We start from the raw sequence: 15,289 nt of genomic DNA, 5'->3' as shown, positions 1-15,289 counted from the left end.
CTTCTGGCTGCTGCCACCCACTCAACAGAAACTGGCCAAAGACACATGATGTCTCTCCAGCTTTTTGCTTTATCCCTTAACAGTGTTGAATGTGCTGTACTGTGTTAGGCCGCCGCCGTCAACGAAAGACTGCAGCTGCCCTTAGCTGGCTTGGTACCCTCACTAGGCCTTGGAGAAAACTTGCCTTTTATTTTTTTAAACCTACCACCTTGAAAACATGTGTGTTTATGTTTTGGAGGGAAGAAGCAGCCCAAGTGGGAAGGAGTGCTGCTACTCCATGCAGTTCACCTGCCTCAGGTGGGCTTGGTTCGCCAGTGTGGTGTAGTGGTTAAGAGTGGTAGTCTCGTAATCTGGTGAACCGGGTTCGATTCCTCGGTCCTCCACATGCAGCCGCTGGGTGACCTTGGGCTAGTCACACTTCTCTGAAGTCTCTCATCCCCACTCACCTCACAGAGTGTTTGTTGTGGGGGAGGAAGGAAAAGGAGAATGTTAGCCGCTTTGAGACTCCTTCGGGTAGTGATAAAGCGGGATACCAAATCCAAACTCTTCTACTGGGAGAGAATGCAAAAGCAGTACGTTGCCTATGGTATCATCTTTGTTTTAGGAAAGTAGTTGGGATGTTTGGAGTGTGGCTCAGCTTCCTAGAGGCTGATGAAAAGCCAAAAGGACCTCATCACAAGACTCGGGCACCCTTTCCCTTGTCCCTTCTGTGGGTGCACGTGGGTGCTACTCCAGCTTCTAATATGTGCCTATTTAGTGAGATGTCCATTTGCCTACAGCTGCATCTGCAGAGATTTTCCATGCCAGTGCTCTTGTCATGCGTTCTGAACTGCAGGTGCACAACCTCCCCACTTCCCGCAGCCATGTTCCAAGACTACACAACAAAATGGAATGTTTGTCCAGTGCACATAAAGGTAAAGGTAAAGGACCCCTGACAGTTAAGTCCAGTCTCGGATGACTCTGGGGTTGCGGCGCTCATCTCGCTTTATTGGCCGAGGGAGCTGGCGTACAGCTTCCGGGTCATGTGGCCAGCATGACTAATCCGCTCCTGGCAAACCAGAGCAGCGCACGGAAACACCATTTACCTTCCCACTGGAGCGGTACCTATTTATCTACTTGCACTGGCATGCTTTCGAACTGCTAGGTGGGCAGGAGCTGAGACAGAACAACAGGAGCTCACCCCGTTGCGGGGATTCAAACCACTGACCTTCTGATCGGCAAGTCCTAGGCTCTGTGGACCCATAGGTGTCCATGCGGGATCAGGTCAGTTCTGTGTCCAAGGCAGCGGTCTACCAGCTCCTTCTGGTATGCCAGCTGAGACCCCACCCAGGGGCATAGAAAGGGGGTGCTGTCCGCCCCAGGTGTCATCCCTAAGGGGTTGACAAAATGGCACACCACGGGGGGGCTGCACTTACCATGGGGCCTGACCTGCAGCGCGCCTGAGCCATGTACCGTATTTTTTGCACCATAACACTCACTTTTTTCCTCCTAGAAAGTAAGTGGAAATGTCTGTGCGTGTTATGGAGGAAATGCCTACGGGTGACATGCCTACGGATTTTCCTCCTCTAAAAACTATGTGCGTGTTATGGTCAGGTGTGTGTTATAGAGCGAAAAATACGGTATCTCTCTGGGAGTGTCGTAGTAGCTCGGAGCCCCGTGCTGCCTGAAATGGCAGCGTGGGGCTTGTGTCCGCCAGGCGGACTCCATGAGCAGCTCGCTGTGCCGTCCCCCTGGGCGGATCGCCCCGCCCCCACCGCTTTGGATGCCGGAGAAGCTAGCTATGCCTCTGACCCCACCTGCCTGTGCGCTGTATCGGAGTGGTACGTGCTCTGGTTATCTCCTGCTCGGACTACTGCAATGCGCTCTATGTGGGGCTATCTTTGAAGGTGAATCGGAAACTACAGCTAATCCAGAATGCAGAATGTGGCTGCCAGACTGTTGACTGGGAGTGGCTGCCGGGACCATATAACACCAATCCTAAAAGATCAACATTGGCTCCCAGTACATGTCTAAGCGCAATTCAAAGTGTTGGAGCTGACTTTTAAAGCCCTACGTGGCTTCAGCCCTGTATACCTGAAGGAGCAACTCCACCCGCATTGTTCAGCCCACAAACCGAGATCCAGGTCCGAGGGCCTTCTGGTGATAATAATAATAATAATTTAGTTATACCCCACCCATCTAGCTGGGTTTCCCTAGCCACTCTGGGTGGCTCCCAACAGAATATTTAAAAAGCGATAAAATATCAAACATTAAAGACTTCCCTAAGAAGTGAAGTTATAGGGAACCAGGCAGAGGGCCTTCTCGGTAGTGGCGCCCACCCTGTGGAATGCCCTCCTATCAGATGTCAAGGAAATAAACATCTGGCTTTTAAACAACATCTGAAGGCACAGGGAAGTTTTTAATGTTTGAGTTTTTTTTGTGTTTTAATATTTTGTTGGAAGCTGCCCAGATGGGCAATAGAAAATAATAATAATAATAATAATAATAATAATAATAATAATAATAATAATAGAAATTGCACCACATGCGGATCTGCAAATGTCAACAGGTGAAGCTTTCTGTAGCATAGAAATGAGCACTGTCACCTGCTAACCTCTGCAGGTCCAGCTGCTTAAAGGCACACGAACACCATGGGGTTGGTAAAGTAGCTGGCAATAATAATAATAATAATAATAATAATAATAATAATAATAATAATAATTTATTCCCCGCCCATCTGGCTGGGTCCCCCCCCCCTCAGCCACTCTGGGCGGCCTCCAACAAAACACTAAAATACAATAACCTATTGAACATTAACAGCTTCCCTAAACAGGGCTGCCTTTAGATGTCTTCTAAAAGTTTGGTAGTTATTTTTCTCTTTGACATCTGGTGGGAGGGCGTTCCACAGGGCGGGTGCCACTACCGAGAAGGCCCTCTGCCTGGTTCCCTGTAACTTGGCTTCTCACAGTGAGGGAACCGCCAGAAGGCCCTCAGCGCTGGACCTCAGTGTCCGGGCAAAACAATGGAGATGGAGACACTCCTTCAGGTATACTGGACCGAGGCCGTTTAGGGCTTTAAAGGTCAGCACCAACACTTTGAATTGTGCTCGGAAACCCTCACACTGGGTTTTTCTAGAAGTTTAAATAATATCTCATTCTTTGTTAGCAGGAGAGGGATTTGCACACACACACGCACCCTTCCGCCACCTCTGGAAGCCGTTGCCACAAAGCACATTATTCAGAGTCCTGCATTCCATTCAGTCCAGATCTGCAAAATGGAGGACAAAGGGATGACTTTGTTGCTTGCCTACTGCAGACAGTGGAAGTATCTTTGAGGCAGGCTCTGAACTGGCCAAAGGAAAAGAGAGAGAGAGAGAGAGGCGAGCAATTCATGAAAAGCTGAAGTGTGTACTTGTGGGCAAACGTTGCTATGGAGTGGTGCGAACCTTCACCAGAAATAACCCGCAGGGCTTCTCATCAAAAAGACCAGTGTGCTGCTTCGCCCATGTTTGGTCGTGGATGCTAAAAATGTGCCCTATCGATAAACCAGCAGCAAAGCCATCCCATTCTTCTGCACACAGCTAGATGGATCTTCTCGCCGCACTGGATTTAAACAAGCGAGCTATTCTGCCAAGGCTTAGAAATAACCATAGCACTTGCTGAGTGCAGCTGCCTTTGATAGGACATCAAGCCAACGTGTCGTTTAGTTCTCCTATTTTTATCATCCCTTGCAGCCTGTCATTAAGATGTCCCCATTTAACTCACTCCGTCCCCTGGCAAGGAGACGGCCAGCTCCAAATTCTGGAACCAGAGGGCTTTGCTCACTTCCGACGTTGTGAGAGAGGGTCGGAAACTAAATAAATACCTTTTAACTCTGGCTCCAGTGTGCTCCCCCCCCCCCGGTGTTTGATGCTAAATATGCATGACATTAAGCCACCATCGATATCTATCCCGGAGTTTCTTGCGGTGTGGTGCTGCTTGATGCGTTTTCCCACAACCAGCTCCCATCCGATTTCAATGCAAACTACTTCGAGCGCACGTTAGATTCAGGTGCGGACAAGCCCTGTGCCAACACACACACACGCTGATAGCAGAGATTGACGCAGGTCAATCTGAGAAAGCTGAACTTGGCAAGAGGGCATCTCTCAGTGAGTTCTGGACAAGGGCCTGTGTCTGCCAACTCGCCAGAGAAAAATTTGTTTTGTTAGCTTGTTTTTAGGTCAGTTGCTAGAAAACAAGGAGCAAAGCTGTTATTATTATTTTTTCTGCCCCAGCCTTTTTCTAAAAAGCTATACATTCCTATACTAGCTGCATTCCTTTCTGCGCAATCTCTTGAGGGCCACAAGCCAGATGTGGCGTGAAGATGCAAATGTTTTATGCTGGGCTCTGCCCCTAGATTCATAATGAACTGCACAGCCCTGTTGTATCCAATCTGGCAGCCCCCACCACAGGTATCAGAAATTTTGATTTCGTGAGTCTGCAGCTTAATATCAGGCTGTGCTCACCACCTCTGGAACCACCCATTAATTCTGGACTCTGCTCTGGAATTTGTAGTTATGAGGAAGGGAGAGCGCTTCTGGGCATGTGCAGAGTGTGCTTCCGAAACCACGGAACAGGCCCACAGCCAGCAACAGTACATTGCATATTAGGGAGCATGACTTCCAGGTTAGACAGGGCAGATTTTAGGGAGCAGTGGACTGGCTATTATTTTGATCTGATCAGCATATATGGGATTATTTGCACATTGCTGTGGTGCTGATAGGCATGGAACCATCTTATTTTTCTGGGTTGAAAGTGTCCCTTTGACCTGTAAGAATAACTGAACTGTGTATTCTGCTGCTAGATCAAAATAAATGCATTAGGTGATTTCCAGTGTTAGTCACAGAGTAGACCTATTAAAATCAGTGGAATTAAATCCATTAAGTTCAGTGGGCCTGCTGTATGACTTAGTTGGCAAGACCTCTCCACTCCCTGGGCATAGTGTGCATAGCATTGACAATTTGTGTTAAGTTGTGGGTGAACATATCAGATGACACAGCGATTCTTCAAACAGCTCTTCTTTATTCACAGGCCAGAACAGAACTGAACTGAAGGGTTCAGCCAACCTGCTTATATAGAGCTCCACTACAACGCAACAGTAACAACTTTCTGTAACAATCCAATCCCTGAACGTCACTTTCAATTCCTTATTTGCATATGTGGACCTGAGTGAAAACTATCTACAGTATCCCCCTGCTGGCCCAGGGTGAGAACTTCAGTACATAACAATTTGAAAGTAATTTTTTCTGGGGGTACTCAAGGGCACTTTTTATTCTAGAAGAAAAGCGCTGCATCCTCCATGCTCTCAACAGTTAAGACAGCACTCTGTGTGCCCGCTGGGTGGTTTTTGGTTCTCTCCCTTCTTTAGAGTCCCTCCACAAAGTTGTTCTGTTCTTTTTGCAAAGCTTGGGGTTCCCCCAAGTCTGCTGTCACTGCCCTCTTGTGCCGCTGCTTTGGCTACATTAGGATAAGCCCTCTGAGAATGAGTTTGTTATTATCATTACCACATTAAGAGTGTCTGTGGAATCACTAACCATCGTGAGCCTGTGTTTGGTGGCATCTTTATGGGAATTGTACCATGTCATTTTTGTAATTCATAGACATTACAGTGCTATCTCGGGTTAAGAACTTAATTCGTTCCGGAGGTCCATTCTTATCCTGAAACTGTTCTTAACCTGAGGTACCACTTTAACTAATGGGGCCTTCCGCTGCCGCCGGAGCACGATTTCTGTTCTCATCCTGAAGCAAAGTTCTTAACCCGAGGTACTATTTCTGGGTTAGCGGAGTCTGAAACCTGAAGCGTATGTAACCTGAAGCGTATGTAACCCGAGGTACCACTGTAGTTGGTCAAGGAAGCCGTGGACTCAAAAAGGTTGAAAACCTTTGGAATAGGTTGTTGGCATCCGTCTGTCTAGAGAGGCAATGGAGCGCGCCTCTGGGGGTTAAGTCAAACAACAGCATTAGCAGCAGCACCAAAGTGACCTTTGCTGGGTGCATAGGCGCCGACTCCATGGGGCCTGAGGGGGCCCGAGCCCCCTCAAAAATTCGTTTGGGGGGGCTCTGCCCCCCCAATAATCTCGGGCGCCCCTCCAGCAGAGCGCCACCGCCGCCCCTCCCCCAGCCCAAAATGCACAGGGTCGGGCTGCATGCCTCCTGCCCTCCCTCCCGAGCAAAAGCTCCACCCAATTTCCTTTGGAGCTGATTAATAGGCGCAGCACGCTCTCCCCTATTCGCTCACGAGGAGGCGGCGCCACTTTATCTGCATATTCATGAGCTTATTTATTATTCATGAGCTTTCCCGGGCCCCCCCAATATTTTTTATAAGTCCGCGTCCCTGGCTGTGTGCAAGCCTGGGCAGTTCTTAACCCAAGGTACCACTGTACATTCTTCCTGCGGCACCCCTGTGGGGCTCAGGAGCCCAGTTATGTCACCCCTTGTCTGCAGAGCTGGCAGCCCCCCACCTCCACCCCCAGTGGAGCCTCCTTTCTCCCCTCTCCTTGGGAATCCCCTGGGCCTCCTCACACTACCCTATGGGGCACCATTTGCCTGGGGAGCTTGTAGCCAGGGGTCTGCATCTAACAGCTGTGCAAGCCTTTGGGAGGCAGAGACAGGAGAGGGCATCAGGGGAAGGATGGGAGGAAAGAGGGACAGAGGCCAGTGTTGCCCGTGGCACCCATGCCCAACATTCAAGGCACCCCAGGATACCATGGCACACTGGCTGAAAACCACTGACCTATTCACTCAGCATTTCCTAACGAGGGAATCTTCCCTCCATCCGCAAAGGCGGGTCTCTTTTGGAGCGCTCTCATTGGATCCCTACGCGCCAGCCACGTGCGCAAGGGGATTCCGGGCTTGCGTAGGGGAAACAAAGCTTCTCTTGGCTGCTGCGCCCTGTTAGGGCATTTGCGCGGCGACGCCACCGAAAGCAGGGCGCGACGCACGCTTCTTAAGTACGCACTTGCAGGGCTGGTGCGATCCTGCGCGGGCTTCCTCGAGAGTAAGCCCCTTTCTCAGAGGGACTTACTTCCGAGTAAACCCATGCATAGGGGTGTGGCGCGTGCTTTTGCGCCGTCTTTTTCCTCCTCCTCCACCAGCCAGACTTGCGCACCTCTCCTCCTTTTTTCCTGCCCCAGGAGATTCCAATACCGGGGCGGGGGAAAAGAAGGAAGAGGCGGGCTGGGCTGGGGAATCGATCAATAATCGGACGCCGGAATCAAGGCACGAAGCCCCTTGTCCAGCGTTGCGCTTTAACGGCGGAATCCTGTGTCCGTTCCAATGATCTCAAGAGGATTGCCATCAAACTTTTAAAGAGCGGGGGCAGAGAATGAATGGGGCAGATCCTGTAGTCTTAAGGGAGTAAGCCACCCTATTTCCATGACTGTGATTTGTTTTAGCCCTGATTTTTAAATTGCTTGCAACCTGCCCTGCTGCCTTAACAGCAGCAACAACGATAAGAAGAAGAAGACGACGACACCACTGTATCCGTCTGTCTGGCCTAGGGTTCGTCGCCATGCAGTAGCGGCGCTGCAATGCGTTGTCTTCAAGCTGAATTCGTGCTTCTGGTGGGAAGAGTTATCCCGGGATCTTTGCGCCGGGACCTGATCTTTAAAAGCGATCTCACACCTTTAGGCCAGAAAGCCACCATGTACGTTGTGTGTGTGTGTGTGTAAAAATCCTGAGAAAGGCAGAGTAGGAAGGGTCGATGGAAAGGAGGAGAGGGTTGGAACTGGATCCGTATAGTTTGCAAAACGAAGCGAGGAAAAGGAAATAGCGCGAATCAGCTCCGAATTGTGAGAGCGAAGAGAGCAACGGTGCAATTGGAAGCTGGGGGTGAAACCACTGGGGGTGGGTGGGCTGGAAAACGGGGTGTATTTGCGTAGTTATGCGTTAGAAAACCTAGACCACGAAGGCGGCAGCTGTTCCCCGCACTCCTCGTTGGCGGAAAAGCCGGGGAGCTGCGCCGTCTGGGAGAATTCGAAGTGAAACCGGACCGGCTGCAAACTCTGGAGCAGGTGCGGAGGCGCAGCCGTCGGTGTTCCCCGAGGCCCCTCTTGATCCTGGCTCCGTTTGCGTGGCTTTTCCCCGGACCCCCCCCTCCCCACCCCGGGGGGACTCATCCTGGCCCCTGCTTCTTCCCAGGCGGAGGGAAAGGAGCTTAGCGCAGTAGACCAAAGTCCAGAAGCAGCCGGCTCTTGCGCGTGGAGAAGCGGAGCGACCCAGGAGCGCTCTGCAACTTGCAGCCCCACGGTGGCGGGACTGATTCACTTCGGATCCGCCCGCCGTCGAGGTATCGAGATGGGTGTTTCGAGGGCGGGGGGAAGGAGCCACAGACCCCTCCCTCCCTCTCACCCGGTTGCCACCCGTTTTGGCTTGCAGGGCTCCTGCTGCACTTGAGATGGGCCAGGAGGGGAGGGGTCTCTACCGTCGGGGACAAGGCTCGGGGCTCAGGTTACAGCTCAGCTGGGGGACAGGGGGGGGGGGACGGGGACCTGGGCATATACGCTGGCTGCTAGAAGGCAGAGGGGAGCATAAAGCCGCGGTGCCTCAGCCCGGAGCACACGACGGCAGCAGCAGAGGGACTTTCTGCTGGGCCTCCGGGGGGGACTTTGGATTCTCCTGCTGTTTCCAAAGAAAAGGGAGGATCGGCTGCATGAAGGCTCGGTAGCCACTGGGGGAACTACCATCACCACCTTTTCCTCCACCACCACCACCACCACCTCCCTCCTCCCCGCAAAGGTCCTGCATGTCTAACATTTAGACATGTTCAGCTTTGTGGATTCAAGGACTCTAGTGCTCCTAGCAGCCACGCAAGTCATTTTATTAGCAGTTGTCAAATGTCAGGATGAGGATATACGTAAGTTGCACCGTTCTTCTTCTTCTTCTCCATCTTCTTCTTCTCCTGCTCCTCCTCCTTCTGCAAGAGGGCGACAAGAAAACCTATCCGGATGAGGTGGGGAAATAACAGGGAGGGAAGAGGTGTTTAAAAAGAAAGATCTGGAGCAAAGACCGAGAGTTTTGAGGGTTTGCACAATTAGACTTTTTGTTCCGAGTTGGCCTGAGACGCCTTCCTGTGCTTGGATTTCTCTCCTTTGCTCACCAGATTCTTTCCTTCCCATAAAAAGCTTCTCTCCATCATCTCCTGATATGCCTGTTGAGGGGGAGGCTGCACCGTGGTGCCTGCTTGGTTGAGAAGAGAGCTCCACTTACCACAATCCCAGGGTTTCCCCATTTCTTCTGCCATTGGCCTTTCGGGGAGAGGGGTGACGTGGGGGATAAGGTTACTTAAAGAGCCGGCCAAACCATTATATTCCACCCAGGACTCTATCCCCCACAACCCCCCTAAATCAGAAAGACAGAGCTCACCCGAAAGTGGTGGAAATGCACTTTCTGCCTGTGACGGCAGTGAAAGAGTTAACTGAATGTGGTGGCGATGGGTTCAAAGGGGGATCCAGACAAAAGAGAACATTGGGGTTAGACAAGCAAGACTCTTTGCCTTCTCCCCCCCCTTTTTCCCCTCTTTTTTTTTTACAAAGAAAGATCTTTGTGCAGAAAAAATCTGTCCTCCCCTTTTGCTCCCTCCCCCAATTCAGTTAGGGATGTGGAGTAAGGTGCAGATGGAGATCCCAGGGAATTTGATAGCTAACAGATTTTTTTGTTGTTGTTGAAAGGAGCAGAAGGGAAAATTCCCCCCCAACTCAAGAGGCCACCTGAAGGGTGCAAAGCATTCCAGAGACACATCAGTCTAGTTTGCTCTGTTCTCTCCATCTCTCTCCCCCTCTCCTACCTCCCCACCCCAATATATGCATGAACAGCACATGCATTCAAAATTTAAACCCAGGGAAAAAATGGTTTCTCTTAAATTAGGTGGTGGAAGATACAGTAGTTTCTTCCTTGTGGCAATGTCCTTTCCCTGCTCCCCCCATTCACATTGCATATACATATTAGAATATATATATATTCTAATGAATTGCAAAATAATCGCAAAATGTGATACTACGAAAGACAGCAACCATACAGTCAGGGCTGTCCTTTCCCCCCTACCCAGAAAGCTTTTGTTGTCTGGGATATTATTCAGGGATGGAAGACGGAAACTTTATTAGGTAGAAAGAACTTTTTTTCTTTTTTTAAAAAAGCTCATTTCTTTGGGTAGGTTCCCTATTGCTCGAATTCCACGCCTGCCTCTGTATGCTCCAGACTGTAAATCAATTGCAGGGAATAGAGCTCAAAAAGCAGGGTGAGGGTGGAGGGACGCCTCTTGCTTTGGATCACAGGCCATGCTTTATTTTTCGCAGCTCGAGCTTCCAGAAAAAGAAGTGGGGGGAAAGACAGGGGGAGGCCAAGGAGTTGAATTCCTTTTTGCTTATGTGGAGCAAATCTCTGCCGTTGAGTTTTCCAAGTTAGTAGCAGAAAGGGCCAGTTGCGGGAGGTGGGGCTGTGTACCTGGTAAGGGCATCCAAGCGGCGGTGGTGTCACCAGTTCTGGTTTTCTCCCACAGTCTTCTCCGTAAGAAGATTACTGGTAAGGCTCTGGCCTCTTAAACCAGCCTCCCCTAGAAAGGGTTCTGGGTTCAGCCATGAGCTGGGGTGCCCTGTGGAGAGTTGCCCTTGACCATCTCTTTGGTGGGTGCTGTATTATGTCAGCCAGGTGCCCTTGCTTCTCTTTCAAGTTTAGACAATTGTGATCAGCTGGCCTGACTGCACAGCAGCGCAGCTTAGCACATCCATTTCCCCTTGATTGTGTCCAGCGATTTCAGGTCAAGCGTTGAATTTCAGAGGTGTGTGGGCAAGTAAGGGAGCGCAGGTATCGCCCTTTACCTTTTTAAAAAGGACCTATTGTTGCATTCTTATGAGCTAAGGAGAGAGTGGATTTGCCCTATAGCGTTGCTTTTTCGCTCACTGTTACCTTAGCACGCCTTTTGGGAGTCTCGTCTTGTATTTTATTTTTAAAGTGTGCTCCCAGGTCAGGGAGCGAGCTCAATTCCCGCTCTATGAACATTTGTTTGCCTTTGGCGGCAATAGCTTCCAGATGCTGAAATGCTGCCCATATTTATTTAAACTAGTCCCTAACTGAGCCATGTGAATCGCGCTCTGTGTGTACTCGAGAAAAGCCCCATTCATGAGTGCGTGGGTCCCTTGGGCTCCTGCAGGCTCCCCCTGCTCAGGGCACAATAAGCCCCCTGTCATTTTGCTGGTGCTGTCAAGCCTTCACTAGGATGTGTTTGAGAAAGTGGGGGGGAAGAGGAAAGCATGTGCCAAAGGGGCACATTTTTAATGGGTTTCTAGTGACCTCTTCCCTACCACGATCATTTCTATTTAAGTCTCCTAATGGGGGATAAACATGGTCAGTTCTTCTGATTAGAGCACCGGGGTTTCTGCCATCTATTACTCGTGCCTTCCAGTTCCAAAATGCACCCCCCCCTTGCCAACTTCAAGATCTCACATCAATTGTGTCTACTGCTGCTTAAAAAAACCTAAACCACTCACTCCTTTTTAATTGGAAAAACAGCTTTAGTCCTCTTCTGCACATACAGAGAGTCAGATAGGGTCGTTGCTCTTTCTTAGGCGCACTCTGCTGTCTGTGTTCCAGATGAGAAGCATTTTAAAAGGGTCTCTAGAATCACCCCTTCCCCACGATTGCCAGGTGGCAGCAGTTTCCATTTTGGCCAGAGGTTACAAACCTGAATCGACTGTGTGGCCTAGTATAACGCTGTTCTGACTAAGAAATGGCCGATCAGTTTGAATTTCTTGCACACCAGAAGTGCACCCAAGAATTCAAGCTGCAAAGCTAGCAGTGCCAGACCAGGCGCAAGCATGTAGGCCTTTGGGAGACTTTTAAACACCAGATTTTTTTTGTTTGAGACACTTCTTATCCTCTGCATCCCCATCATCTGCCAATTCAGCATTCTTGCTACTGTGGGCAGAGGTGTGTATGACAACTGTTAAAAGATGCGCTGATGTTGAGGCCAAGGCAGAATGGGACCTAAAATTTGCCAGATGCCCTCTCTGAAAGTGGCATTCCACACGCTGTGCACCCAGGCAGAGTGGCACAGCGGGCAGAGTGTTATTGTTTCACACTGTGGCAGAGACAGGTTCAAAATCCTGTTCATCTCCAGAGAGGCAACTGGGGGGGGGAGGGGCGAGTAGTTATGACCTTTGCCTAGCCCTTACCTCACTGAGAATTACCTCACAAAGGGCTTGTTGTGAGGAGCAACCAAAGCAAACCTATGTCCTGCCTGGAGCTCCAGAGATCTTATAGGAAGAAAACCTCCATGATTCTACAGTAGAGCTCCTGGCCCTCCAGACATTGTTGGACTACGACTCCCATCATCCTTTGTTCCATTAGGGACCATGCTATTTTGGGCTGTTGAGAAGGCCACAGGCTCCCCATCCCTGTTCTGTAGTGTCCTGGTAAAGGCTCTCAAACCAGCATTGTGAGAACTGAGGGGTCTTTGTGTGTTTGTATTTGTGTGTGTGTGTGTGAGTGAGTGAGAGAGAGAGCAGATTACTAAGCCCCCCCCTTTTTTTTTGCTTCTGGATAACACTGCCAAAATATCATAAATCTGGGGAAGATGGAGAGATGTCCTTGAATGGAGCCAGTCTGGAACAGGAGAAGCCACCTTTGTGCTCATTATTTAGGATTGCTATAACCAATGCTGATGTTATTACCCTGTTTCTTTCTCTCTCCCCTCCTTTCTGGTTCTTTTCCTCTTTTTCCTTTTTTTTGCCTCCTTTGTCCCCCTACCCTACCCTGCTCTTTCCCTCCCCTTCTGGCACAGAGGAGGCAGGCAGCTGTGTACAGAATGGGCAGAGGTATAGTGATAAAGATGTGTGGAAACCCGAGCGCTGCCGGATCTGTGTCTGTGATACTGGGACTATCCTCTGCGACAACATAATCTGCGAAGAACCGAGAGACTGTCCCAACCCTGAGATAGGCTTCGGAGAGTGTTGCCCCACCTGCCCAACTGACCAGCCTGCCGCCAGTGGTCGTAATTTATTTATTTCCATTCCATATAAATAAATTACTTGAGAGATAATAGCAAAAAAAAAAAAAAAGGGGGGGGGATGTTTCCTAAAGGCCATGGATGCAAACCACAAAAAGCTCTGCAGCATCCATGGCAACTGCTAGGAAAGGCTACTTCTCATAGTTGGTAACGCAGTTTCAGGTGCAGAAAATACGTCTTATCTTATTTGAGTCATAGTTTATGTGAAGGAACTTAGATGGGTAGCAGTATTGACAAAAGATTAACTTGTCCGTGTAAGCAAGCCCATAAAATAGGTAGCCCACAGTTGTTTACTTAGCAGCGTGTATCTGTGTTTGTGACACACTGATGGGCTAAAAGGAAAAAAAATAATAATTGCCAGTTTACAAAACATTTCCTGTCTGGTCCCCTGGAGAAAAGTTTCACTCCTTAGAAGTGACCAGATAAATGGTTTATTTTTATTTTTAAAAGGCTGGTCTGGTAAAGTACAAGATCCTCAGACATGCAGCCTTGAATCAAGCTTTTCTGTGGCCCACTTGCCATCGCTGTATATATTTTTGTGAGCACGAAGGAAATGAGAAGAGCATTGCAGTGCTTAAGTATATGATACTGTGTCTTCCCCCCAACTGCACCGTGTTTAGCTGTGATTTCAGTGTCAGAAATTACAGGGTGAGCTGGACAAGGACAGTTCCTTTACAGTTTCACTCAGATGAGAAAGGTCTCATTAAACCACCAAATTAAACCTTTCCCCCCTTAATGGGGTCTTTTAAACGTGAGTTGTCCCATCCTAAACACATTAGGGGCATGTAAAGCTCCACTTAAATCAGAGGGATTTGCACAAACTTTATTGTGTGCAATCCAGAGAACGCTAAATACAGTAGTGATAATAAGAAGGTTGATGGTAAATTATAGTGCTTTAAAATAAGTGCCTCCAGTACATTTCCCCCCCTCCCCAGTTATAATGCACCTAAGTCCTACTGAAATCAATGGAATTTGAGCGTTTCTTAATCCCATTAATGTCAACGTGACTTTGGCATGCCTGCTTTTTCAGGATTGCACCCATTCTGCATTGCTCTTCAGCCATTTCCATTTCATGTGCTGGCCAGAGATGTGAAAAAACCTCTTGCAGAGTGTAGGCTTTGGAGCTAGCAGGAGTGAAACACTATCCTCATTTTTGGGGAACCAGCTGCAGTGTAAAACTATGGAAGATGTTGGCAGATACACCCCCAACCACGTTTTACTCCCTCTACTCTTGCAGCCCCTTGATGCTACTGCCTTAAGGGATTCTGAGATTTTATTTTATTTTTTAAAAAAGTGGTCTCAGAACCAGCAGCTCAAGATTTAGCCTTGTGAGAAAATAGACAGTCAGGAAGCGAGGGGGGTGGGGGCTAGCTTTCATACCTGAGATATTGGGGGTGATTAATAGTGCTTTGCTATGTCTCAAAAGTGCTGCCCAGGAGGCATGGTTAGCAAAGTGACTGTGATTTTTATTTGGTGCAAGGAAAGAATCCAGCATTATTTCAGGTTCCAAAAACGGTGTTCTTTTTGTATGTGTGTGTAATGTGACTGCCTTCGCTCTATCCCAGGAGTCATGTTACAATTAGAAGTGGCCTTTTTTAACCCTTTTACCTTTGAGGCTCCTCTACTTCAAAAAGTAAAACAAATGACAGTGTGAGGCAGCCAGAATGAGTAAAGGGTTGAGCCTTGTAAAAGTTAACTGTGTCCCTTCCGCAATGTTTATTTGCTGTTAAGCTGAATGTGGCTTTTAACTTCTGCATTTTGTGTCACTCTTGCTTTAAAAAACAAACAGACAAACAAACATGAAAAGCATGCTTTCCTCTAAAACTTGTTGTTCTGTGCACATTTGTGATGGCTTAACAGATTGATCCTAATCATGCTTGATTGGTGACGAGTCCAACTGATTCGTAATTTCGGTGAGGATTTTCTTCCAAGGAAGTGAGCTTAGGTTTGGAATCTGTCTCACATCACTCAGGGAGACTTGCAGCTGCACCCAGTGCACATTTGTTTGGAAGAAACTCCCACTAAGTTCTGTAGGACTTAGTCCCAAATATGTCTGCATAGGATTGCAGCCTTAGGCATGCGTACTTGTGTGCAGGATCATGGCCGAATGTGCGCTGCTGCTGCTGCTTTGATAAACAGAACACTTAATTCCAGTGGGGCAAAATGGAATTAAACTGAGTGATCCTGCAGAATGGCTTTGAACATGCAGCGATTGGATTTGGAATCCTAAGCCTGTGCTTTCCTGCTCTGCCACTTTGCATGGGGCTTTCGT

At 48.9% G+C, this 15,289-nt stretch overlaps 1 protein-coding gene across 9 annotated transcripts in view; it reads left to right on the top strand.

Annotated features, from left to right (window-relative positions):
• The first annotated feature begins 6,876 nt into the window (after positions 1-6,876).
• The window catches only part of COL2A1 (collagen type II alpha 1 chain), a 101,971-nt gene continuing 93,558 nt past the window's right edge, over positions 6,877-15,289 (top strand). Inside the window, exons 1-2 of one of the 9 annotated variants that reach the window (XM_083489846.1) lie at positions 6,877-7,373; positions 12,793-12,999. Coding sequence is in view for 3 of the 9 variants with exons in the window: in XM_083489842.1 (XP_083345968.1) it covers positions 8,778-8,871; positions 12,793-13,002 (304 nt within the window). In the remaining 6 variants the exon portion in view is untranslated. Of the gene's footprint in view, positions 7,374-7,629; positions 8,030-8,494; positions 8,872-11,968; positions 12,448-12,792; positions 13,003-15,289 lie in introns of those variants that run through there. The other 8 variants (XM_083489850.1, XM_083489848.1, XM_083489843.1 and 5 more) reach the window with 8 other exon arrangements.

The sequence above is a fragment of the Podarcis liolepis genome, assembly GCF_965112155.1.
Source record: "Podarcis liolepis genome assembly, chromosome: 2".
Lineage (NCBI taxonomy): Eukaryota > Metazoa > Chordata > Lepidosauria > Squamata > Lacertidae > Podarcis > Podarcis liolepis.
The sequence above is the reverse complement of the archived record's forward strand: the minus strand, read 5'-3'. Positions and strand labels throughout refer to the sequence as shown.